The sequence below is a fragment of the Microtus pennsylvanicus genome, chromosome 9 (genome assembly GCF_037038515.1).
Source record: "Microtus pennsylvanicus isolate mMicPen1 chromosome 9, mMicPen1.hap1, whole genome shotgun sequence".
In the NCBI taxonomy this organism is placed as follows: domain Eukaryota; kingdom Metazoa; phylum Chordata; class Mammalia; order Rodentia; family Cricetidae; genus Microtus; species Microtus pennsylvanicus.
Genome location: NC_134587.1, coordinates 60,214,913 through 60,239,501, shown reverse-complemented (window position 1 = coordinate 60,239,501; position 24,589 = coordinate 60,214,913). Strand labels below are relative to the sequence as shown.

At 48.5% G+C, this 24,589-nt stretch overlaps 1 protein-coding gene across 6 annotated transcripts in view; it reads right to left on the bottom strand.

Annotated features, from left to right (window-relative positions):
- The window catches only part of Atp11a (ATPase phospholipid transporting 11A), a 107,729-nt gene that overhangs the window by 29,950 nt on the left and 53,190 nt on the right, over positions 1 to 24,589 (bottom strand). For all 6 annotated transcript variants that reach the window (XM_075986174.1, XM_075986173.1, XM_075986171.1 and 3 more), the window contains exons 3-16: positions 20,081 to 20,170; positions 19,376 to 19,456; positions 16,261 to 16,368; positions 15,189 to 15,317; positions 14,164 to 14,267; positions 13,864 to 13,914; positions 11,350 to 11,414; positions 10,686 to 10,767; positions 9,257 to 9,407; positions 8,192 to 8,389; positions 4,860 to 5,033; positions 3,352 to 3,521; positions 1,308 to 1,379; positions 740 to 813 (exon numbers count right to left, since the gene is read on the bottom strand). In XM_075986174.1, the coding sequence (XP_075842289.1) occupies positions 740 to 813; positions 1,308 to 1,379; positions 3,352 to 3,521; positions 4,860 to 5,033; positions 8,192 to 8,389; positions 9,257 to 9,407; positions 10,686 to 10,767; positions 11,350 to 11,414; positions 13,864 to 13,914; positions 14,164 to 14,267; positions 15,189 to 15,317; positions 16,261 to 16,368; positions 19,376 to 19,456; positions 20,081 to 20,170 (1,549 nt within the window). The remainder of the gene's footprint in view (positions 1 to 739; positions 814 to 1,307; positions 1,380 to 3,351; positions 3,522 to 4,859; positions 5,034 to 8,191; positions 8,390 to 9,256; positions 9,408 to 10,685; positions 10,768 to 11,349; positions 11,415 to 13,863; positions 13,915 to 14,163; positions 14,268 to 15,188; positions 15,318 to 16,260; positions 16,369 to 19,375; positions 19,457 to 20,080; positions 20,171 to 24,589) is intronic.

Genomic DNA, 24,589 nt, shown 5'->3' with positions numbered 1-24,589 from the left:
CGAGTCTTCCATGGACAGGCCATCCTTTGTCTCATGAAGCTTCATGGGAAACTCGATCTTCCACATCCCTAGCCTTGTCCTCGGAGCTCTGAGCACCTTCGGGTTGGCTTGCATGTTCCTTTTCTCAACAGGAAAGAAATTTCTCCTTCCAGGTAGCAGACACTAACAGACAGCAAAGAAGCAGCCACCAAGCAGAGAAAGCAGCTCTGATGACACCTGCTCAGTCCAGCTGCTCTGCAGAAAGTCTCAGCCCGGCCCTCGGCTGCCTACTCTGTGAAACACTGTCTCGGCCTGACCCTCGATCCTCGGCTGCCTACTCTGAAACTCTGTCTCAGGTCCTATTCAGTTACCCTGCTCAGATGGTAAGGAATCTGCCTTGCAAGCATGATGACCTGGGTTCAATTCCCAGAACCCATGCTTAAAGAGGCAGCGTACATCTGCAATGTCAGTGCTGGAGAGGCAGGGACAGGAGGATTTCTAGGGCTCGCTGGCCAGTCAGTCTGTCCTAGTCAGTGAGAAACACTGTCTAAGATAAAAAAAACCAAGGGGGGCAATGCCTGCGGAATGACAGCCCATGTTGTCTATGCTAACACTCTATTGAATGTACACACACATACAGATGCACCTGCATGTACGTGTACAAATGTGGAATGGTTTTTATGTCCTAAACCCTTGAAGGTCCTAGAGAATTATCCACCAGAATAAAGCCACCACCATGTAACATCAGGAGAAATCTCACCTGTGGCAGACTTTACGATCACACTCATTCTTCTCCGCACAGAGTCAAAACTGAGGACTTCCAGCAATTCAAATCTGAAACAGAAACGTGGGGCATTTATTCTCTGCCGCCAAGAAGGTGCTGAGTTTGAATGATTTCCAAATGATCGTACCAGCTGGAAAGGGGCATTCTCACCGCTCCCTGTGCCCTTTCCACACTGTGTGGATGCCCTTGTGGATGTTCTGGGCCTCAGAGGATGCCCAGCTCCAGCCCTGTGTTGGGATCAGTGCTTAAGAGTGCTGATGGGTCAGTCCAGGCTATGACTCCGCCCAAAGGGTCGTAATATCTGTGTCTCACTTAGAATATCGCTTGAGCCTGCAACTCTCACGGCAAGTCTGACCATCTCTCTGGGAGACTGGCTGGGGCTTTGGAGCCAGAGCTGCCACTGAGTTCAGGGCCCAGCTCAGACAGGGCCTCTGAAGCACCGCAGTGTGCAGACTTGCCTCTCACATGGTCCCGGGCAGCTTAGTTCAAAGATTAAGACTTAGTTCTTTCCCAGTGACACAAATTCGTGCAGACAGCTCCTCACCTCTCGATGTCATTCTCCCTGTTCAGTATTTCCATGTAATTGTCCTTCAGTCTCAGGTATGTGAAACCAAGCCTGCAGCAGGAAGAGAAGGCAAACCCAGGGCTGAATCTGAAATCCAGACAGGCCTCTTCCAGGGCGTCTTCACTTTATGCTGGGCCATCCTTCTTAAGAAAGCACTTTCATCAGGACAGGTTGCTGGGTGCATTACAGAGCCAGGATACGGAACTCAGATTTATTTACCACCTCAGAAAATGACCCAAGAGTTTGCGCCCTACACTGAGAAGGTGCACTCTGGGGATGCTGGTGGCTTGTGGAAAGCCAGGACCAGGTGTCTGGGCTGCACTTCCTGCTTCTAACCACATTTCACTAACTGGTGAATGACTTCAGTAGAAATAGAAACCTCAGAGGCTATCTGCCACAGTGTGAACAGCCACCAAAGGCCCCGGGTAGAAACAACCCTAGTAGAAATGTCAAGGATGGTTGGCCGGGGAGACTTTGCCTTTCACAAAATGATGAGTATGGCCACCACAGGAGAGGGTTCCTCACACACAGAATAATTCTGCCTTCTCGTCCTCTCTCCAAGCTGCCACCATTCTGGGCACAGAAGAAACCCTCTGAGATGCTCGTGCTCTGACCCTGGACCTCCCAGCCCCAAACTGTGAGAAATACATTCTGGGATTTTTTTAAAAAAATAATTTAAAAAAATATAAATTATGTATAGCCCTTGGTCAACCTAGTTATCTGACAGGATATAGGCCCAGAGTGACTATTTGCAGTGATGCTGGCCCACACTCTCTCTACTGTAAAAATGAATACCTCTAGCCATGAGGCACCTGCCAGGACAGTAAAGGTCTGATCTTGAGTAGCTTTAATAAAAGATGGGACAGAACACACTAGCCCATCCGGCACCAACTACCATAGCAGTCAGGGGCTGGGCATATGGGTGATGATGGCCACCTGCTCCACTGGGCGCTGTCCTCAGCTGAGAGAAAGACCCCTGGGAGGAGAAGAGTTCATGGACGGCGGGGCAGCCTGACCTGACTTTCCTACCTGCAGCAGTCATGGCTTCCCTCTATAAATCAATGGTCCTCAACTTTCCTAATACAGTTCTTCATGTTGTGGTGACCCCAACCATAAAATTATCTCATTGTTACTTCAAAACTGTAATTTTGCTACTGCTATGAATCATAATGTAAACATCTGATATGTGACCCCCAAAGGGGTTGTGATCCACTGGTTGAGAACTATTGCTATAAATGCTTCTAAAACTAGCCTCAAGGGCCTTGAGGTGGTGGCATGCGCGTGTGTGCGTGCGTGTGTGTGTGTGTGTGTGTGTGTGTGTGTGTGTGTGTGTGTACTGGGGTGGCCTGCACACCTACTAAGGGCACTATCATTCACATATCTTTGCCACTACCTAAACTTTACAGGAAAAGCAGATTTGCTTAGTCACAAGCCCGCTCACTACTCTGAGAGATGAGGTATGAAAATGTTCTCTCTGTGTTCTCGGTCTCTGAAGGCTGCACACATTGTTGGTGGCAGCACTGGGAGTTTACTGTTCCATAAGAACTGTGAGCTGAGAAGGTTAGTGATATCCCTGACCTGAAATTGTGTTACACGTCTGGAGTGTTTTTCTGGATGTCTGTGTCTCATGCCACATCTCACACAGCAGAAAGAACTCCACGAAGACCCCCTCGTCAGTGTAAAAGTCCCAGGTGGAAAGACCCAAACAAAGAAAAAACAGTGACAGGCAGAGACTGCATCTAGCTGTTAGCTCTCCAGGTCAGGTTACAGGGAGAGCTGCAGAGAGTCGGCCTTGGTGCTTGGCATCTTGGGATCAAAAAGAAGGCCTGGGGAGGGTTTTTTTTTTTTTTTGACAGCAATACGCACAGAAAACACAGCAACAAGGGCTTATGTTGCTGACAGGAAAGCTACCTCCACAAAAAATGCAAGGGCCCTGAGGTCACAATACAGAATTTTCTAGAATGACTCATGAGTTGGGTTGCAGACCCATTACCAACACTCTGAGACCAGCCGCCCGACTCACCTCTGCACACCTTCAACCAGGGCAACCTCATCAGGCGAGGACGATATATACACACAGGACTTTGAGTCTGGAGATTTCTGGGGACCATCGACATCGTCCCCAGGATCGTCATCCTTCACCTGGACAGTGTGGCACAGGCAGAGAGCCCTGAAAAACAGCTCCTCCCGCTCCTGTGGAGACAGTCAGGGAAACTGTAACACCTCTGCCTGCGATGGGGAAAATATGAAAGAGACAGCAGATTGGACAGGCCCACAAAGCAGAGGCTAAGACCTCCCGGGGGTGGGAGGTGGGATTGTCATTAGCTTGTCTCAGTGGTTACAAAAGAGAAGCACGTGGGACTCCTTCATGCTCCAGAGTTGCCATGGCAACTCATATAAGTATTAACAGGCAGTAAAGACTGAAAGAAGGGGTTTTGCTCATAATGACACTCCTAGGAAGCAGGAAGGCATGGTTATAAACACACTCAGGAATGGCCATGTCCTGTGGGGAAAATGTCACCCATGCAGTTGGCACACTCATTCCTGGAAACCCTACTCTCCAGTTCCTGGCCACAGCGCCTGTGTGGCAGTGGCAGTCTGCTACTGGCAAAGAGTGCTGTACTTCACATGACTTAATCTCCAGCTGTGTGCCTGCAGCCTGAAGCTCAGTCCTAACACAGCCCTGGAAGCAGATGCTAGGAGCCCCATGCTGAGCTGAAAAGAGTCACGAGGGCACCGTGAGCTGACCCAGTTCAGAGTTCAGCTTCCTCAGTGATGGCTACACCCTGTAGTCAGATTCCTGAGGTCCTCAGTAGCTGGGAAGCACAGTGGCCAATGATAGGTTTCCCTGACAACCAATGTGATGGGCGGGATTTGGGGTTGGTTTGGGAGGGTGTGGAGCCATGGCAGATCTCAGGATGGCCACGGGGCATCTACTCCTTCCCCTTTAATGAAAAATGGTATCAATTGGAGCTCGCATTGAAGGAGTTCTGACTGTGAACTGCTCATCTGTCGTTAACAGGCCAGTGTTCTGCAGTCATGATTTACCCTTTAGTTACTATACAACTGGCGCTGGTTTGAACCTTGACCGGAGACACTAAGACCCGAGGCTATGGCACTCTGGTGTGTGTATGCATGTGTGTGACCACAAGTGCATCATATATACACATGTATCTATGTGCATGTAAATACATGTATGCACATATCTGTATGCACATGCAAGTTGCACACATGCAAACTGTGCATATTCACACCATTCTCAGAATACTGCCTGTCCTACTTGTGCTTTTTGTTTCTTCCTCCCAGGTCAATTCTATCAGAGGAATCACTGTCAAGACCTCGTGTCTCTTGGAAGGGGACACACCATGGTAGAGTCCAACCATGACCTCACTGAAGTCCTACAATGATTACTGACTTTGCCATACTGCCCACATGAACGGGGCAGCTTGTGTGTGTGAGAGTGCCCCACCTACTCACATCCCTGATCATGTGGCACAGACACACCCTGCACCCCCAGGGCCTGCAACCTACCCTTCCACTGACTCCTGGGGAAGAATCAATCATATCGATGCCGGAAGAGTCGGGAAGGACCTGCCCATTGCAGATGACATGAGGTACGTAGACGTGGCCCTCGATGCAGCACTCCTTGAAGGCCATGTTGTTCTCCGTAAGGGTGCCTGTCTTGTCTGTGAAAATGTACTCCACCTGAGGGTACCACACACTCAAGGTAAGACATGTAGGCAGGTGACAGTTCTTAGCCCAAACCTATTACAATCCTAGTGGGACAGGAACTTCTGAGAGTCTGTCCAGATAGATCCACTACCACGTGTGGGTACCCACAGCACCCCTCTTCACCCACACAGGTGCCATTTCGGGGGAAGAGGCTCTCCCCTCCTCATACTGGTGACAAATACAAGACGGAATAAAATGTGGCCTCACAGAACTTGGCCTCCAGGGAGCCAGGGCTTCAAGTGTCTGTACAGCGCAGGATGAGGGGAGCCCTGACTCTCCTTAAGCAGGGCGGCACAGATGAGAGAAGGAAGAACTTTCTCTACAGGGCTGAGAGGTTGAGGCTCCCAGGATGGGAAAAGGTTTAGAAGACAGAATACACACAAGGAAAAGGGCAGGTATCTGTGAATTTGAGGTCAGCCTGGTTTACAGAGCTACTTTTAGGACAGTCAGCTGTTATACAGAGAAACACTCTCTTGAAAGACAAAAACAACAAACAAAACAAAACAAAACAATTATATGTACATACGAGTGTTTGTGTATGGGCATACACACACGAGTTTAGATGCCTGTCGGAGCCAGAAGAGTGTGTTGGATCCCTGGGAGCTGGAATTTTAAGTGGCTGTGTGCTGCCCTACAAGGGAACTGGTAACCAAACTTGGGACTCCTGAGAAAGCAGTAAGTGTTCTAACTGCTGTGCCATCTATCCAGTCAAAACCCAGACACAAGTCCCATTATTTCTGTTGGTGGGAGACACAAAGGAAGCATGGCTATTGCTATTTTAGACAGGTCTGCGAGAGTCTTTAATCCTGGGGTCTGACATTAATGTTAGACTCCAGTGTGATGTGTTTGAGCTCATACCCTTCAACCTTACTGAATTTATTAGTTCTTTTTTAATTAATTTATTTTTTAAAAGAAAACAAACTATCCTTTTTCATTATACATACCAATCCAAGTTCTCCCTCCCTCCACACTCCCCTCCCTCCACACTCTTCAGAGAGGGTAAGGCACATGGCTTTGGGGAAGGTTCAAGGCCCTCCCAACTATACCTAGGCTGAGCAAGGTGTCCATCCAAAAGAGAACAGGTTCCAAACAAGCCAGTACAAGCACTAGGGATAAATCCTGGTGCCACTGGCAGAGTTCTAATAGTTTCTTGTTGGTCTTCAGGGTTTTCTACAGCTCTGCAAACAGGAGCGATTTAACTTTCTTTTTCCCTGTTTGTGTGTCTCCTCTCTCCTCCTCCTCTCCTGCGTCACCTTTCTGAGGAGCTGAGGAAGAGCAGGAGTCCTCTGCTGCTCCTGATCTTGCTGTCAAACCTAGAGGAAGTTTGACATTTCTTGATGGAGTGTGACGCTGGCTACAGGGCTGCTATATGTGACCTGTGTTGTGCTAGGATATGCCTTCTGCTTCTAACTTGCCACAAAACTCCACACCCTCTGTGTCTGTGGATGGTCGCCTGGTCTGTACGCTTGTCTGACGTGGTGTGGACACTCTCTAATGATCTGTGTGTGACGGCCGTCCTGGCAGGCCAGGGGTAAGCCCCACTGGATCGTGTCAAGTGGTCATTCTGGTTCTGTTGCTAGTTTGCACCTGTGCCCACTGAGGACACTGGTGATCAAAGGCATGAGCTGCCCTGCTAGGCACAGACTGTTCACTCATCCACCTGTAGCACACGACACAGGCAGAGACCACAGAGACTCCACACCTAACTCCTAGGATGCTGGGAAAGCCTTTCCAGCCTCAGCTCCCCCTCCATATGACAGGGATGGGAGGGTCACACAGGAAAATGTGCAAAGCCCCTAAATGAGGTCTACTTGGAAGGCAGTCATTTCTGCTTCAGACACAGACACTGGCTGGTAGGCAGTGTCTGTTTCACAGACAGAACTGCCATCTTGCACTGCAAGATGTACAGGGAGGCACTGGGCACCAGGTGAAACCACTGCTTTGGGGAGGCACTGACTGGTCCTGACCCCAGTGGCCCAGTACACTGAACACAGGCTGCAGCCTGCCTTGCTCAGGACAGGACAGCTGAATTCTGTGATTCTGTGATGGACTCCAGGTTGGGAGAGACATCCTGTCCCAGGGCATCCCTGGACATTGCCTTAAACTAATTTCTAAAGAACAGACCAATGTGTTACGCAGGAGGTGGGGCATGAAATACCCTGGAGGAACACATCAGAAAGATGGAACTCTGACAGGCAGTGTCCTCTGCAGTAACAGAGGCTTTCCCCAAGGCAGGTGGGGACACGTGCCTGTCAGTCTAGACTGTTTACATGGTATTACTAGGCAACTGCAGGGCAGGTCCAATTCAAATGGATGATTTATTTAATGAACTGCCACATGCCAAAAGGCCCTTCCGGTGACGTAAGGATGGGAAAAGGTCAGAGACTCCCCATGAGGCTGGATGAGAAGGAAGGAACCAGTCTTTCTGGGGTATTTCCTATGCAGCAACACGGAGGTCTGCAGTCAGCAGACTGAGTGTGTACCAGCCCTCTTACTCTGAGGGACCCTGCTGGCCTCACAGAGAGCACAGGCAACAGCTGTGTTGTGCATGAGCATTGTCCTCACGAAGGGAGGCCCTGCATGGCTGTCCCAGATGCTGTGACTGTAGGTTCACATTCGTTGTCTCGTTCTGCACTGCTCTGGAAATCATAGCACAGACCACGCAGGACTCCCTGGTTCTGAGCTAAAGGACTATGGTCCTTCGTTTGCTCCTCCTGCTTGCTGTGAGGTGAAGGGAGCAGAGCCTCAGGGAAGTGCTGTGAGAGTGGCCTCCCACCATGCTCTGCATTCTTTTAGCTACGAAGCCCAGGATAAGTGAGCAAGCCCTGGGACTGTGCTTACTCCTCTCAGCTAGGGCAATAATCACTTTTTCACATTATAAAGTTAAAAGAACCTTATTGACTGTTATTATGTAAATCAAGTTTAAAAAAATACACTCAGGAAAAACAAAACTGTCAGTGTATTTCCACTGCTGCCCTTACTTCTGATTTTCACCATTGCAGGATATCTGCAGGCCGAGTGCAAGACCTGCATGAACTGCCAGTAATCAAGGAGAGCCCAGACCACTAGGGCATAGTCAATTAGCCTTAGTAGGACTAAGAAAGCAGGCAGAGTCTCTAGCAGATACCTACCTGTCCTAACTCTTCGTTTAGATCAGACGTGTTAACCAGAGGCCCTTCCCCCATCTCCTCATCAAACATGTCTTCATCCCAGGTGATGAAGTAGGAGCCAAGGAACTTCTGCATCTCCACTGTGACATACATGGACACCGGGATGATGTAATTGAAGAGGACCATGAAGGCCAGGAAGTCGGTGAAGGCCCTGAGAAACTGAGAGCATTGACTGCATAAGGAAATGGCAGGTCACATGGAAGGGACAGGAAACCTCAGATTGTCAGCTCCTACCCCAGTCAGATAAGTAAACATAAGCACTTTCACCCGCAGACAAAGACCCACTGGGAACCGCTGTCTGTCATGTCTTGCTGAGGTCTGTGCTGGTGGAGAGATGGGGAGGGACAGGCACAGAAGCTCATACTAACCACACAGTCAGGGATGTGGAGAGGCCATGCTGAGTAGGGCCCAAAAGGAATGCCACTTTTGAGTACTCATGATGTCCCTCTGTAACTAAAAATCCTCAAACTTAGGACGAGATGGGACCTTGCTATATAGTGACTTTCTCTTCAAACTCATGATCCCCAGTCTCTGCCTTTCTCTGGGATTACAGGCACGCCCGCCACACTCAGCTCCAGGGGACTTCTCTGTGTAGTTTATTCCTCTTTGAGGCTATTAGGGAGAGGTGATCTGTGAGACGGAACACAGCATCATGCAGGGTCTGTGCTTGCACACAGGGCTACATCTGTACCAGCCCTGATGTAACGTCAGTGCATATGGCTCTGCTCTGAGGCCAGAGTCTTTTGTCCCCAAGTTACCACAAAAAGCAGCATTTATCTCAATGATGTGCTGAGTTTTGAAAATACCAAAATGATTTTGGTCCTTTACACATTTCTTTCCAGGCTTATCCATTCTAGTACCCAAGGATGACAGGCAGCTCCCACCTGCCTACACCAGGTGCCAGTGATGGCCTCTGTCCTAAGCTGGGGCAAGGCTCCATTCTGCCTGAAGCAAATTTGCCTTTGTAGTTTCCTGGTGCCATCTTTTTTGTGACAATGGCCTAACACAAGGGAAGTGCTTCCATACCAGATTCCGCTGGCGCTCGGACTCGGTCTTCTGGTTGTACCATGGCTCATCTCGGAAGGGCTCACTCTGCCACACGTACTTCAGCACCGTGTTGATCAGGGCCTTGCTCACCAGGATGCAGAGGTACACGATCAGGAATGTATTCATTGACCTACAGGGAAACAGCCCAGCCTTCAGATGTCACTCCTGGTCCTTCCTCACCATGAAGGGACAGCACAGGCACTCAGCAATGCCCTGGAGGGCACTGTCCAGCCTGACCCAGGAAGATGAAACTCCAGCTTGTTCACAGCTACCTCTGCCAATGCAGGACCAGAGCCACGGGAGGAGAGGGAAAGATACATGCTGCCACATGGCTGATGAACCTCTCCTGAGGTTCCTGAACCATGGGAAAGACAGCCAGAGTCAGCTTAGAGCTTGGTGATTCTCACTCTAGGGTGAGCAAGAAGTGAGTACCAGAGAAGTGCCTGAGGCTGGAACACGGCTGTACTGAATCAAGGTAATTTTCACGGTCTTCTTCTGAAGCCCATGCATCACACCCAGATGTCTGCAAGCAGAGCATCCTAGCTGATAAAAAGCCCATCTCCATTCTCACACTTAACGCGGCCACAGACAGACCCAGGGATGGCACCCCTAGCGTGCCTGCCAGTGTCCTACTCCTGGTAATGAACTAGCTCCTGCTGCTTCACTCTGTGACATGGAGGCTGTCCACACCAAGCAAGGGGCAGAGATGACAAAACCTCAGACTCTACTTTCTCCTAAACCTAATCTCGTTATGGCAGTTGTCAGGGCTTTACTGTCTAATGGAAAATATTCACTCTGCTCACAGTGACCTCAGTAAACCACATCAGGACACACTTGGTTCCTATCAAGTCCCTGGGATGGAAGGGGCTGAGTATGACCCCCATTTTGAAGTTTGCCTGAATCAATGGCTGGGGATATGAGACATCTGTGATTGATCTAAAATTAGAACTTGAGGGAAAGACTTACAGGTAATGTGTTAGCAGAGAAAGGGGTGAGGCCATTTATCTCATTGGGAAGAAAGCAAGAAAATCTCCTGAGTAATGGGCTCTGTGGTTAGCAGCTCCAGTCCCTGCAGGAGGGGGCCCCTAGGACACTGTGGGACCCCCAGGACACTGTGGGCCTCCTAAGGATGCTGTGGGTTCCCTGAGGACACCGTGGGCCCCCTGAGGATGCTGTGTGTACCCCAAGGATGCTGTGGGTCCCCCAGGATACTGTGAGTCCCCCAAGGATGCTCTGGGTCCCTGGAGAATGCTGTAGGTCCCCTGAGGACACTGTGGGTCCCCCGAGGATGCTTGGGCTTTCCAGGACACTGTGGGTCCCCTGAGAATGCTGTGGGTCCTGCAAGGGCACTGCTGCATCTACGGGGACCAGTGATGGCTAGAAGGTGGCAGCAGGGGAGTGGCCTTACTTTTCCACAGCAGATCTCTTTTGGGACTTGGACTGATAGTTCAGAGCCATCTTGGTCTCCATGCCTGTGTAGATAGCCACACCTGGAAGCAGAAGAGTCTGTGAGAAGCCCATGCTCTGGAGAAAAGGATGCTCACACAAACAGGTCACATCTCCAACTTAACCAGGAAGTGAGCTTCTCAAGGAAGCTGGATTCCTCACACTCAGAAGTCCTGTGTAAGATCCAATCTTCACATTATATTCTTCAGTCCAAATACTAATATACTGGGTGATCAGGCAGCAGGGCATAGTGTATATTTCAAAAGTTATTTCAGTCAATTAAAACCGGAAACAGTGCACTGTCAATGGGAGGTATTAACAGTGACAAGCAGATTTAGAGAACTCTCCTGCATTACAATGCTTGGTGAATATCTTCCTGGATATAGCTTCACGTTCCTGAGTCATGAACTGAGGAGGTCCTTAACAAGCAAGTCACGATCTTCGCTGTCATGGCTCGTGGGTTCAGATTATACCACAACACTCATCTCTTAGCAGGTCATCCCGCACCAAGTCTGTTGTATGTTAAGGCATCTAGTGGTCTCTCAGGGTGATGTAGAATTTAGTTTGCTAAGTGTGTCCTAGATTTTGGAAATGATTACCAGTGGTTGGCAAATTAAAATATTTACCAAAGATCTTCTCCGTGTTTTTGAGTGTGGCACCTCTGAGAAGCAGGTTTTCTGATCCTAATGGCCTGGAAGATAAGGAGACAAGAAATGGTGGGATGCAAGACTGAAAATCAATTCAATCATCCTAAGAGGAAGCGGTGTAGTGTGGATTTGCTCACACTGAGATTACCAAAGTCTACCTGCATAACACTCCTCTGAGGGGGAGACACTGCCTGTTGGATTGTTTCTAGTCTCGTTTTCCTGGCTTGTCACTCACAGAGGCTGGAGCTTCACAGTGGCATTTGAAAGGCCTCAAGGAAGCAGGACACCCCACTCTCAAATAACCAGGAGCCAGAATGCTTCAGTGACATTTCCACAAGAAGCCACAGACAGAATCTTCAGATAGCGTCCATAACTGCACCACCAGCAACACCTAGATGTGAAAATGGTACCCAGACCGACTACAAAAGAGATCTGAGGGCAGGGCCTCTCCCAACACACCTCTAGTGTGAGGGCGGCTGGGCTGCGGGACCTCCAGGTGTTCTGAAAAGGCTAAAACGTTGAGTTTCACTCCTCCTTCAGTTGGTTCTCTCCCATTCTTAGGACTAGGAGACTCTTCCTTAGTGTAAGCACATTTTCAAGTGTGAACGGAGGCTGGGCCTCTGGGGCCTCTGTGGTGGAAGTTCAGACACTTAAATTACCCACAGATAGTAGTGTGAGCCTTTCTTCTAAGCAGCGAGGGGAATTCAAAGCAGCTGAACTAAATGTGTGAATCCTACTGCTGCATCCTAGTGATCCCGTTTATGAGAGAGCAGCGCATCCTAGTGATCCCCTGTTTATGAGAGAGCAGCGCATCCTAGTGATCCCCTGTTTATGAGAGAGCAGCGCATCCTAGTGATCCCGTTTATGAGAGAGCAGCGCATCCTAGTGATCCCCTGTTTATGAGAGAGCAGCGCATCCTAGTGATCCCGTTTATGAGAGAACAGCGCATCCTAGTGATCCCGTTTATGAGAGAGCAGCGCATCCTAGTGATCCCGTTTATGAGAGAGCAGCGCATCCTAGTGATCCCCTGTTTATCAGAGAGCAGCGCATCCTAGTGATCCCATTTATCAGAGAGCAGCACATCCTTGTGATCCCGTTTATCAGAGAGCAGCACATCCTAGTGACCCCAGGGGAACAGAGAGAAGAGCATCCCAGTGTGTCAGAGAAGAGCCCATTTGCCTTTAATTTACTTATTTACTTATCTGTTCTTTAGGGCAGAAATGAACACACAGAATATCACACCCTCGGAGGGGCCAATGTGTTTGGCCAACGTGGTTCAGGATGTGCCTAAGGACGCCAGGGAGGGAGGGGCTGTAAGCTACTCGGTCGCCTCCCTGAGGTGGTTGGCAGGCAGCAGGCAGGTCCTTTAGTCTGACAGTCATTGACAACAGCTCCCCGGCTGCTGGGGGATGTCGGCTTCTGTTAGTAACTTGCTTACAGTTCATGTTATAAACGTTAATTAAAACAATGGCCTCACCTTAAATGGTCTCAGACAGCTCTAAATATAATGTACTTGACAAAATACTTTGCTTCTAGTGTGGACAGACTGAAGAAGAAATATAATTGAATGGACTGGGAATTTGAATGGGGGATCAATAAAAGCAAACATTTTCTTCCTGTTTATATTATTTCCAATATTTATAAATACCTTAAAAATCCAAATAACAAACAAACAGGCCTGATGTTGAAAGGCTGAGCTAAAGCTAGTATTAAAACACAAAGTGCATGAGGACCACGGTCCCCAGCTTGGGCCACAGCTTCAGCTCAGTGTGGAGCTCAGGGTCCATAGCCCCCTCAGTTTCGCTGATGGTCAGGAGAACCTTATCTGCTCTTTCATCCTAAACAAAATCAGCTCTCCACACTGTCTAGTTTCCAAAGCAGTAAAAAACTCTTCTTTGAAAACTAAAGTTATGCTCCCACCCTCCTCCGAGTAAATGCCCTACTAACCTGCTGACAGATGGTGTCCACAAAGCCAGGACAAGAGCCTGAATGGTGGCACCAGACTGTGATCCAGCTATTCAGGGGGCTGAGGCAGGAGGATCCAGTGCTCAAGGCCTTTCTAGCTAGTAGCAAGAGAAGGTCTCAAAAATAAGTAACACAAACAAGAAATAACCACAAAAACACATGCTAAGAAGCACACAGGCCGTCCCTTAAAGCAGCTCCTCACGGAGTCCCACGAGAGACAGGCCAGCTATGGAGACTCCAGTGATGGCTTACTGTGTGGGGAACTGTGACTGGTATGTAAAATGAAAAAAAAAAAACCCTTTTAAATAAAAAATTTAAATAAAAAAACAACCATCCACGGGCTTCACTGCATCAACAGGCGCAGACAGAACCCTGCAGACAGAACCCGAGTCAACATGGGAGAGGGGATTTGCTGATGAGACAGGGCCCTGCCTTCTGAACAGGCGACGTGGAAGAACTCACCAAAGAATGAACACCTAACTAACATAACAGCAAAGAAGATAAAGGCCTGGACTCCCAGAAACTCACCTCACCACAGGGTCGTTCAGGTCGTTGTAAACATTGATGCGCCCCACAAACCTGGCAACAGAAAAGCTCACTTTGTTACTCACAGGAGCAGTGGGGCCCCCAGTCTGCACCACAGCTAGCTGGTCCTGCTCTGCAGCCGACCAGGGCGTCCCAGCCACACAGCTCTTCCTCCTTTCTTATCTCCCTTCTCTGCCACCCCACCCAGGGCCTAGAGGACAAGAGCGCAGGCTTCCTTCTGTGCAGCTACTCCAACATCTTCAGCTGTGCACCCACTCCTGTGGGTCAGTGAGCTCCGCTTACTTGTAGAGGTCGGGCTGTGGCTGTTCACACTCGATGGTGGCGTGCAATCCATCCACATCTTCCTCTGTGTGGAAGCCCTTGGTGTCCTGCACAGCGTAGTGAGTCTGCGGGTGGAGAGGAACCATGAGCTACCCCCAAACCTCATTCCACCTGGCTTCTGGCGCCCGCCCCAGAATCTGGTCTTCAGGTGCATCCTAAGCTCTACTGTGAGTCTAGGTGAGGACTACAGATGAGCCTCTGCTACGGCTTGACTTGGCGAGGAACACGAGCTCTGACTCCTCATGCTTACCCAGAATCCTCATCTTAAAGCAGCAGGACCGAGGGCAAGCCTGGGACTCCTTTAAACCTGATACTTGATGTGCCTGCCCTGGTAAGAGCACACATGCCCCTCCTCTTTTAGGCCAAGTACTATTGTTCCTAGGAGGTACCAAAAGCAGCCATTGGTTTCATTTTCCAAGTTCTGCTACCAATTGTCCTCCTATCATTGTTCCTATGCAGCTGTTCAGCTATTTGGACCAGAAGGTCCCTCAAATCTGAACTAAGTTTGCACCAACATCCCCAGGAGGTTGCTAGGCCACTGGTGTCAGGCCACTCTTCAGAACCCAGCGTAGTGGGTCTGAGCAGGAGGCCTAAGAAGATACCAGCGAACACGGTGTTGCTATTCAGGGCCACATTGTCTAGCTAGCATCTATGGGGACGAAGGAAGAAGAGGGAAGGGAGGGGGAGAGGAGAGGAAGAGGTGTGCCAGCGGCTCTCAGGGGAAGGCACCCCTGCATTTCTGCTATGTTTCTAGTGATAAGCGCTGGAGTGGTGGTATGACTGAGAGCAAGTGGACAGGTGACATACATCACCATTTAAGTCACTGAAGCACTCGCGATGTGTTGAGAATTTGGGGGTCCCCCACCCCACCCCCACAGAGAACTCCATAACCATAGATATGCTTAGTCTGCACCCAGGATGTCACATCTGTTGCCAAAGCCCAGTCTGCTAAGACCCCGAGTTGCACCCAAATCCGGGAACGTTACTTTATGGCTCGACTCTCCATCTAAGCTGGCGGTGGTGACATGGCAGGTCCCATCTGCCCGGTTGCTGGAGAGAAAGATCAGGTCACAGGGAAAGGTCTCATCTTCCTTCACCATGACAATGTCCCCAACCTGCGGAATACAGAGAGAGTGGTCACTGAGAGGTCACATTTGTGTGACAGCTCACTCTGGACTGGAACTCACTCTCCTATTGTATCCAGAGGGTGCTAAGACACCATCATGGTGCCTTATGGGATGACAACATGATTCTAGGAAAGACCCATGCCGAGGCTTTCTGTCGAGCTTTCTGGGTCCCGTGGGCCACTGAAGACCAGAGCAGCTGTAGGGAACACCAGGAAAAACTGTCACAATGAAAGCAGAGAAAAATCCAACAGAAGGGAAGGCTCTCCTGGAAGCAGTAGTACATGAAAGGGTATTTATGCATCAAACATGTTTAAAATAAACGTGTACACAGCCACATATCAATAGATCAGGAAGTGGAATGGGGCTAGCAAACACACACGTGTCTTTGATCCTTGCGGGTGGGGTGCTGTTCTACCGTAGGTGGTTGGGTGCTGTGACCACATCCTGAGACACCTTCTGACCTCAAGCTCAACAGCTGGCTGGTGTCAGGCTGGGGAAAAGTTCATCCTATACCAGGGTGGGCTGAACTCCCTGGCTGGGGCAGACTGCTATCCGGGATATGGTCAGGACAGATAGCAGAGCTGCCTAAGAGGGAGGGGATGGAGTGGGGGAAGACTTAGGCATGGGAGGAGTACCAGGAGGAAGAGAGACAGGAAGAGAATGAGTCCAGATTTACACTCAGATGACGGCTGAAGCCAGAGCTGGACTGTGACCCAGAGACAAGGGTGAAAAGCCATCCTCTGTCTGCATATACACAAGGGCTTTCAAGTGGCCAGCACAGGCAGAAAGCAAGCTGCTCCAACGATTTAAACCACTCAAACATTCAGCGGAATGAGACAGGGCAGTGTGGCTACACCTACTTTGAAAAGTTACTTTAAAAATGATTCTGAGAAACACTAGTGAACCAGGCAGATGCGTACGTGCCACTTACTCTCAGCTTCCGACTCTGCTTCCGGACCAGCTTGCCATGCTGAATGAAGTGCACGGGACACTGGTTCATGGCATTGTCTGCCTTGTGGCGAAGCCAGTCTTCATAACCCTAAAGCCAAACAGGGAGAGAAGATGTGTTTGAAGTAATTATGGCAAAGTATGGTCTAGCCTGGGGTTTCCTCACATCTCTGGTCCTTATGGCTGGTCATTCTCACACCAACTATGTTTCTGCAGTTAAAACGGATAAAATCTTTGTATGTAGACTTCCATAGAAACCCAGGACCTATCCTCGGGAAAAGTTCCTCCACAGGAAACGTCTCAGTCAAAAGATGAGCCAGCCTACATGATTCTGCAATGACAAAGTCCCCACAGTGCTCAGCAGTTCCCAGGTACTGATGGTGTCTGCTAACCACGCTCACCCCACCTGCTCTGCGGACTTTCAAGCATGACCTAATAGGTCTGAAACAGAGGCAAACTGTTCTCAAACCTGCATTTCCAGATGGCTACCAAGTGAACAATAAGACATAAAACAACAGCAAGTAACTGCACTTCTTTTTTTTTAAATTATTGTTTTAGATAAGATCTCTGCCCTGGTTTTGTTTCTCTCTCTCTCTCTCTCTCTCTCTCTCTCTCTCTCTCTCTCTCTCTCTCTCTCTCTCCTTTTCAACTTAATATTTGCTAGAGTTATTGAAAAAATTCTTCCATAAGATTGGCCTATAGGCAATTGTTGGGCATTTTCTTGACCAACAATTGATGTACAAGGGTCCAGCTCACTTGGGTGGTGCCACACCTGGGCACGTGGTCCTCACTTGTTTAAAAAAACAGACTGAGCAATGTGGAGATGTCCACACCTGTCAAAAGACTCCAGGCTGAGTCTTGAGGTCAGACACCTGCAGCACGTACTGCTGGGTAGCTGTGCTGTTCTTTCAGGGAAAGAATTTACTTTGAAGCAGACATTGTACAAATTATCCAGATGACTCAAATGAAAAGGTGAATGCTAAATAGTGAAATGCAAATTCACAGGCTCTGACAGAAGGTCTAGAGCACACAACGCAGGCAACGGACACTCCTCTCGCTATTTACAAATGACTGTCAGTCCATGGAAAGATCCCCAACCTTGTTGGTTGGCATTGGGGACCCATGTGTAAGACACTGAAGGGCATACACGGAGAGAGGAGAAAGCTACAATGGGCCGAATGCATTTGCTGGCTATCGGTGACCCATGTGTAAGGCACCGCCAGGCACACACTAAGAGAGCTATGATGGGCCAAATGCATCAAGCATCAGTGGCAGAGCCTGCAGACCACAGGCAGATGTTTTGCCAGGAGACATCTGGCCAGTTCTTCGGAGGCTTAGAGCAATTCTACCTGTAGAATACCCCCAGAATTAAGGATCTAAATCCATCAATCTATGTCTATCCACAGACATAATATACACAATTATTTGTTAATTAAAAATAAGCACAAAGGGGCAGGAAATGGGAAAATCAAAATAAGCAAATATATAAAGAGCCAGGAACAAAGAGAAAATCAGTGTCCACACAAATGCTCTGAGCAGTGTGCTTCAGCAATGTTAAGAGCACCAAATGCCCACAGACAGACTGTGGGATAAGGTAATGGGGGGGTGGTCCTAAGCACACACACCCCAGAGTATTCTCACTGATGACACAGGTTGGAACTCTGACATGACACCGTGTGGGTAAACCTTGAGAATATTATGCTACCTGAAAAAGACCAGTTAGAAAAGTGTGTCCCGAGGCTTTCGCAGATACAGTCACTGAGAAAGCACTCCCTTCTGGGGCTGGCAGACGCACATTCTGGGGTGAGGCTGAGCAGGGCCTGGGAAGCTGGACAGTACACCAGACTGCTCTGGTTGGCTCACAATGTACAGACCTACTTTCCTCTCCTATTAACAGCAGAAAAGTAGTGACCAACTGATTCTAACTCATTTCAGCCTGAAGCAGAACCAACTTTCCACAGCCTTACGTTCCCTATGAGTTAGTTGAAACAAATCACTCTGAGTGAAGGCAAACCCTTGTTGGCAGCATAGACACCTGACTTCCTGCTTTTGAGATTTTTTTTAATTAAAAAAAATTGAACAAACATTTTTAAAAAGTGACAATTTGATTTTACAATTTATGCAAAAATGAAAGGGTTGAGGCCAAAAATAACAGTTGTTCCATCTATACACTCAACTTCAAAACTTTACTACAAACCTACAGTAATGAAGCCAGTGTATAAGAAAGTCTCGTGATGGAGACGTATCAGTTGAACAAATTCAGTATAGATACAACACTTAAAACGCGGAAAAGGGTCTTTCACTAACTGTTATTGAATACCCACACGCAGAATAAACACATAGACAATCCAGCTTATATACTTATCATATTCAAAATTAGCATGCAACATTACCTAAATTAATAATTATAAAACTTTTGAGGAAATGCTAGGGTAAACAGCATTTTACCCTATTTAAAGCACTGAAATTATGTCTCAATCTTTGCTGTGCTGTCTTATAGCTAATGTTAGCTCAACAAGTGAGAAAGGAATTCCCAACACACTCACACAAAACAAATAAATACATTACCCAATGGAAAGGCGTGTTAAAGGAATACAGAATCTAACTGAATGAACCAGTAATGGCTAAAGCAAGAACAATTTAAACATTGAAGCATTACTGGATTATAGCGCAAAGTTTAAAATAAATACTTATAAATCCATATTGATATGAGTAAACCACTGGCTAAAAGTAAATGGGCATCAGACAAATCTTCCTTGAGTAAGAACCTGAAACATTTACATACGTGGTGACGGAGGAGACGGAGCACAACTGTTAGGCTGTGCTTGATAATCTGCTCCAAAGCACAGCGTGAAAAGGGGGGAGGCAAAAGGACTTCACGGTAAGGAGATAACAGGCAGCTGTACCGCATGTGGATGATGGAGTCTGGCTGACATCCTTGCGCTAAGTCAAACTGATGGCACAGACTTTTGATTTTAAAAAATGGCACGGCACATCTGCAGTCAGCCCTCAGAAACCCAACCCCAACCTAACTGAAAAGACGAAACACGCCATGTTGCACAGGACCTCGAGCACAAGAAAGCACAGGCAAGTCTTACCTGCTTGATGGCCGTAACAGTGATGACGAAGAAGAGAGGGAGCCCGCTCGTCACTGGACTTGTGGGTGTGTCGATGATCAACTGTGAGGACAAGAGCCAGGGAGTCACCTTGAAAACACGCCTTCTCCCACGCCAGCTTCCACCTACCTAAAGCACTTTGCTGGCGCCCTCCTTGCCCTGCCCTGTCCTAGTGACTATCATGCTGAGGGAGACTCCTTGACTAAGGGGTGTGGTTAAGGAAGCCGTCTCAGCCCGTGGCGAGGGCACACGTGTGACTCTGGATACACTGGTTCATTTAGTCCACTCCGCAGGTGCCACGCTTGAGTTAGTTCTGACGGAGCCCATGCTGAGGAGACTTTACAGTCGTTTATAGCCATACTTAGAATAGTGTAGAGAAATGTAACATGGCTGTTCACAGAGTGTAATCCACCTGCTGCTCCCTGCCCACACCCTTGCTGGGGCCTGCCTCTCTGTCTCTCTGGATGTACATCTGCTTTGCATTTTCTGAGTACTAAGAATGAGCAAATGGAGATGCCAGGTGTGGCTGGAGACCTTGCACTGTCTCCTCTGGGGCTGGAATCAGAGAACCCAAGAATGAATGGCAGATGAGGGGTGTCACATCCTTGCTAATTTTAAGTGATTATAGGTCACTTACTTGAGAAACAAATGACATTTACTGAGACAGTGAGCCAGGACCTTCCTTACCTGCACCAGGAAGATGATGAGAAAATAAAAGTTGGCTATTCTTCTGAACTGTTCAAAGAGGTTCTTGGGTATGAAGTTCCAAAATGTGTACTGTGTAAAACAAAAGCAAAAGTAGGCCACTTACGCCGTGTTCTACCACATAAGAGCAGGGAGGGGTGCAGAGTAGAAAATGTTCGGTTTTAGATACAAACTCAGCAGAATTTAGATTATTGACATTCTGTCAATGCTGTACACTGTCAAGGTGCTGAGACAGAGGGTAGGTACCCTCCGAAGTAATCACGTCCAAATGCCCCGGCCAATCAGGTCAAGGCAGAAAGCAAAGCACTTGGCAGTGGTTACTGTGTGTGTATAGAGCATTTCAACACTCAGTGCCCAGTGGAGACTTGGCACAACCCTTGCCAGAGTAGCCACTTCCTGAGCCTTCTCATCTCTCCTCTGTTGTCCAGTACAATGGGGAGATGTGGCAGAAGACACAGAGTCTGAGCTGCCTGGAGACTGCTTCCCTGATGGCAGGGTAGGGTGTCCACGCTGCAGGGGGCTGCATCTGTCTGCAGCCATATGCAAGGGCTGTGTTTGCAGGGTGAGGAAAGAGGGTGGTTCCCACACTCCGTATTCTCCAAACTGACCACTCTGTCTGTGCTGAGAACAGTGCTGCCCTCACCACGCCCTTTCTGTGTGTCACTATCCATGGTCACTTGCCTTTCCGCATGAATATAGGAGTATGAGGAGACCCTCAGAGTCACTGGTGGAGACTCTGCAGATCATGTCAATGGGATGAACGTCTTAACAACGCCCTCTCCTGCCCATGAGCACTGCTTTCTCAGGAAGCAGTAAAGACAAAGCCCTCTGTACTGGCGGTGTCTCTGTGTGTCCTTCTTCTGTCACATTTCTAGGATGAACATAGGATTTTTTTAAATATATTGTGTTTTTTTATAAAATTCCCCCACCAAATGGAATTTATATTTCTGTTATTATTATTTTGTTTTTCTGACAATGTTTCTCTGTGTAGCCTTGGCTGTCTGCAACTCACTCTGTAGACCAGCTGGCTTCTACCTTGTGGAGCTCCACCTGCCTCTGCCTCCCGAGTCCTGCCTAGGATTAAAGGCAAACGAAATGATTTTTAGGCCCCATCCTATGAAGTCAACTTTATTTCCAAGCCAAGATTCATCACTTTCACATTAATTAATCAAGAGAGTCCCAGCACCCACAACCAGCAGCTCACAACTGCCTCTGACTCCAACTCCAGGGATCTGATGCCGCCTTTTGGCCTCCACAGGTACCTGTACCCACACATATACATTTCTCTACACACACACACACACACACACACACACACACACACACAATCCAGCACTTAGGAGGCAGAAGCAGGTGGATCTCTTTGAGTTCAAGATCAGCTTGGTCTACATAGTAAGTTCCACGACAACCAGGATTATATAGAGAGACCCTGTTTTAAAAAAATCCCCTAAATTTCTGTTACTTAGCAACAAAGTCATATAGATGGAAACCCAATGTTTCCACTATTGAAATATTCATAGGTGACAATCATTTGGCATCAGGATTTTTTTTCAAAATGATCTCAGAGGATAAAGGGGAGAGACAGGTGCAGCAGCCGGCACACAGTTCAGTATGGGGTAACCAACCACTTGCTGTATATGGGGAAGAGCTTTAATATGTTTCTATTTTTATAATTTTTTTTAAGAACTGTGGGTGGGGCCGGGAACACGGTTCAGTAGCAGAACACTTGACTAGCATGTACAAGGTGTTGGGTTCAACTCCCAGTATTACAATGAGTAAATAAATAAATATTTTCTATTTGGAAGTTCTGGTAGAATCTTTCCAAACACATTGATGATACTCTCCTATCAGTCAATGAAGAAAGATTTATTTGGAAATAAAGAAAAGGATCAAAATCTGGAAGAGACCATGCGCCTCTGGCGTGTCTACATCATAGAGGAGAACTTGGGATTTATGATGCAGGCCATAGAATCCTGAGCTGTAGCAGCCACGAAGCACAGGTGGCTTTAAGGTCATGGCTTCACGACTGCGCCATGGTGTGGCTGAACTGGCTCTGTGGGCTGTCCCTGGAGGAGGTGAGTGGGACACAGCAGGTGACCCTGGTGTACACAGTGCATTTCCATGCAGAGGGCTGTGTGCATGTCTGGACCCGTGGTCCCTGAGTGTTACTGTTCTAGTGCCCTGAGATTCTACCGTGTGCCAGAGAACAAGGACTGCTCTGCAGACCACCACTATGAAGACCAAGCCATGGCTGAGAACCACCATGCAATCCCAAGTTCACAAAATGTTAATCAGTTATTACTGCTGACTACATATACCAGGAAATCAACGAGATAATTTAAATGTCCATAAACGTGTGACGCCTCTGTAACAGAGAAACAAGGGGCTGGAGAGGTGGCCCAGTCCGTCGACAAACTGCCTGCCGTGTACCATGAGGACCAGAGCTTGGATTCCCAATACCCAACAAATAGTAAGGCACAGAAATGCCCAGTGAGGAGGTGGAGACAGGAAGACCCTGGAACCAGCCAGTCTAATCAGTTAGTAAGCTACGTGTTCAAGGAAGAGACTGTATCAAAAAAAAAAAAAGTGGAGTGTCATTGAGATGGACACCCAACTTTGACCTATGGTTTTCACGTGCACATGCACGTATGTGCACACGTGCAGCCCATAACTGGAGCACTTTATTGTGAGAGCTGGTACCAGCAATGCGATAGTGGCAGGTCAGCCACATCTTTTATCTCACTGCTCTGTGCTTGTCTATGTATTTGTGGAGATCGTGGCCAGCACACAATGCCTCACTGTCATCCACACTCACGTATCGACTTCTATTTCCACTCTCAGATCAGCAGTGGAAAGTAGCCCAACCTGGAAAAGTCTGCTATCATTGATGAGGGAGAGGAACCAAGCGGCTGCTGTAAAGGGGCTATAAGAGGGCTGGGAAAAAGGAGGAGGTCACAGCATCTTTTTCCCCTGTGAGGATGTCTTGAGGCATGTTGAACTCCAAGAGATAGTTAATAAGCCCTGCTTCCTCACACTCATGGAGACTTTAGGCCAAGGTCCACTGAATTATCTGTCCTCATCCTGAGCAGATCATCCTGCTGGTCTGTGTTCTCACATTGACAAGAAGGTGCTCATGGGCCTCTTTGTGTTCACACTGAGCAGAACATGCCCACTGACCTCTCTGTGTTCACACTGAGCTGAGGGTGCCCACTGGCCTGTGTTCACACTGAGCTGAGGGTGCCCACTGGCCTGTGTTCACACTGAGCTGAGGGTACCCACTGGTCTCTCTGTATTCTGTCATTGAGCAGCGGTACCCCTGCTGACATGTTTCATGTGCATACAGCCTCCTGCTCCCCTGGGTGTGCTAATCTCTGGCTTTCTGTCCCTGGCCTGGAAGATGGCTCACAGAAGTCCTACCTATTCTACACGTTGTCACACATTGCCATGGGACACAACGGGAGGAACGAGGCACTCTTCTGCTCTGCCAGCAGCCAGGAAACAAGAAGGTCCCAGAGTGTCAGCCATTATCCACTGGAGATGGAACCAGCCCACAGGTTTGTACCTGACTACCCCACAAAAGCACAGAGCCAGATGCTGGCCCGTAATCAGCTCGCGTGGAGTCAACACACCACTATCTGTTGTGATCAGGAAAGGGCTATCAATGCTACCTATGCAGGACTGCTGGTGTTGGGAGATGAGGGTCTATCACGACAGGTGAGTATATCACAAGCCATGGGGGATAATGGCCCTGCAGAAGGAAGTCCATGCTCCGAGAACATAATGGTTGAAGGTCACTTATGTTCCCTGTGGTCACGGACATGTTCCTGCCCCTAAGCCTTAGTTTCTTCATAATAAGTTGTAGCCTCAGAAGGTTGCTCAGTGTTTAAGCGACATGGTAAATATGGAGTCATTTGTATAAACATCCATCAATAAAACTGTATTCCAAAGTGGCAGAGGTAATCAGTTTCACAATAATCCTGAGCATACGGGGTATGGGCTGGGGCAGCAGGCAGTGCCGGTGGAGCCAGTATTTACTTTGGCAACCTCCTGAAGGCAAAGCAAGGATCCCTGCGAATTTCATGCCCTGGACCATTCTGCACAAGGCAATGAGCAGCACTGTCCTTGAGACCAGTCTCCCCAGACACAGGGCAGGGGACCTCATGTGTGGCCAGAGGCCAGGAGGAGCCAGGAAGGCAGTCATTTCCATCTCTCTTTTTCCATGAGAGTGAGTCCCCACAGCTGAAATGGAAACTCTGGTTAACCGCTACACTAGTAACAACACCCCTGCCTGTACACAGGCTGGGGCTTAATGCAACGGTAGGCATGTTGAGACGTTCCTGTTACTGCTCTCTGTTAACCACGCTGCTAGGCTCTGAGGCACTCTGACATTTCTAAGGTGGAAACAAACAGCCTTGTATGCAGGGACACACTACTATAGACATAATCTACAGAGCCTTTGTACGATGTTGAACAACTTAGCACTTCCCATGC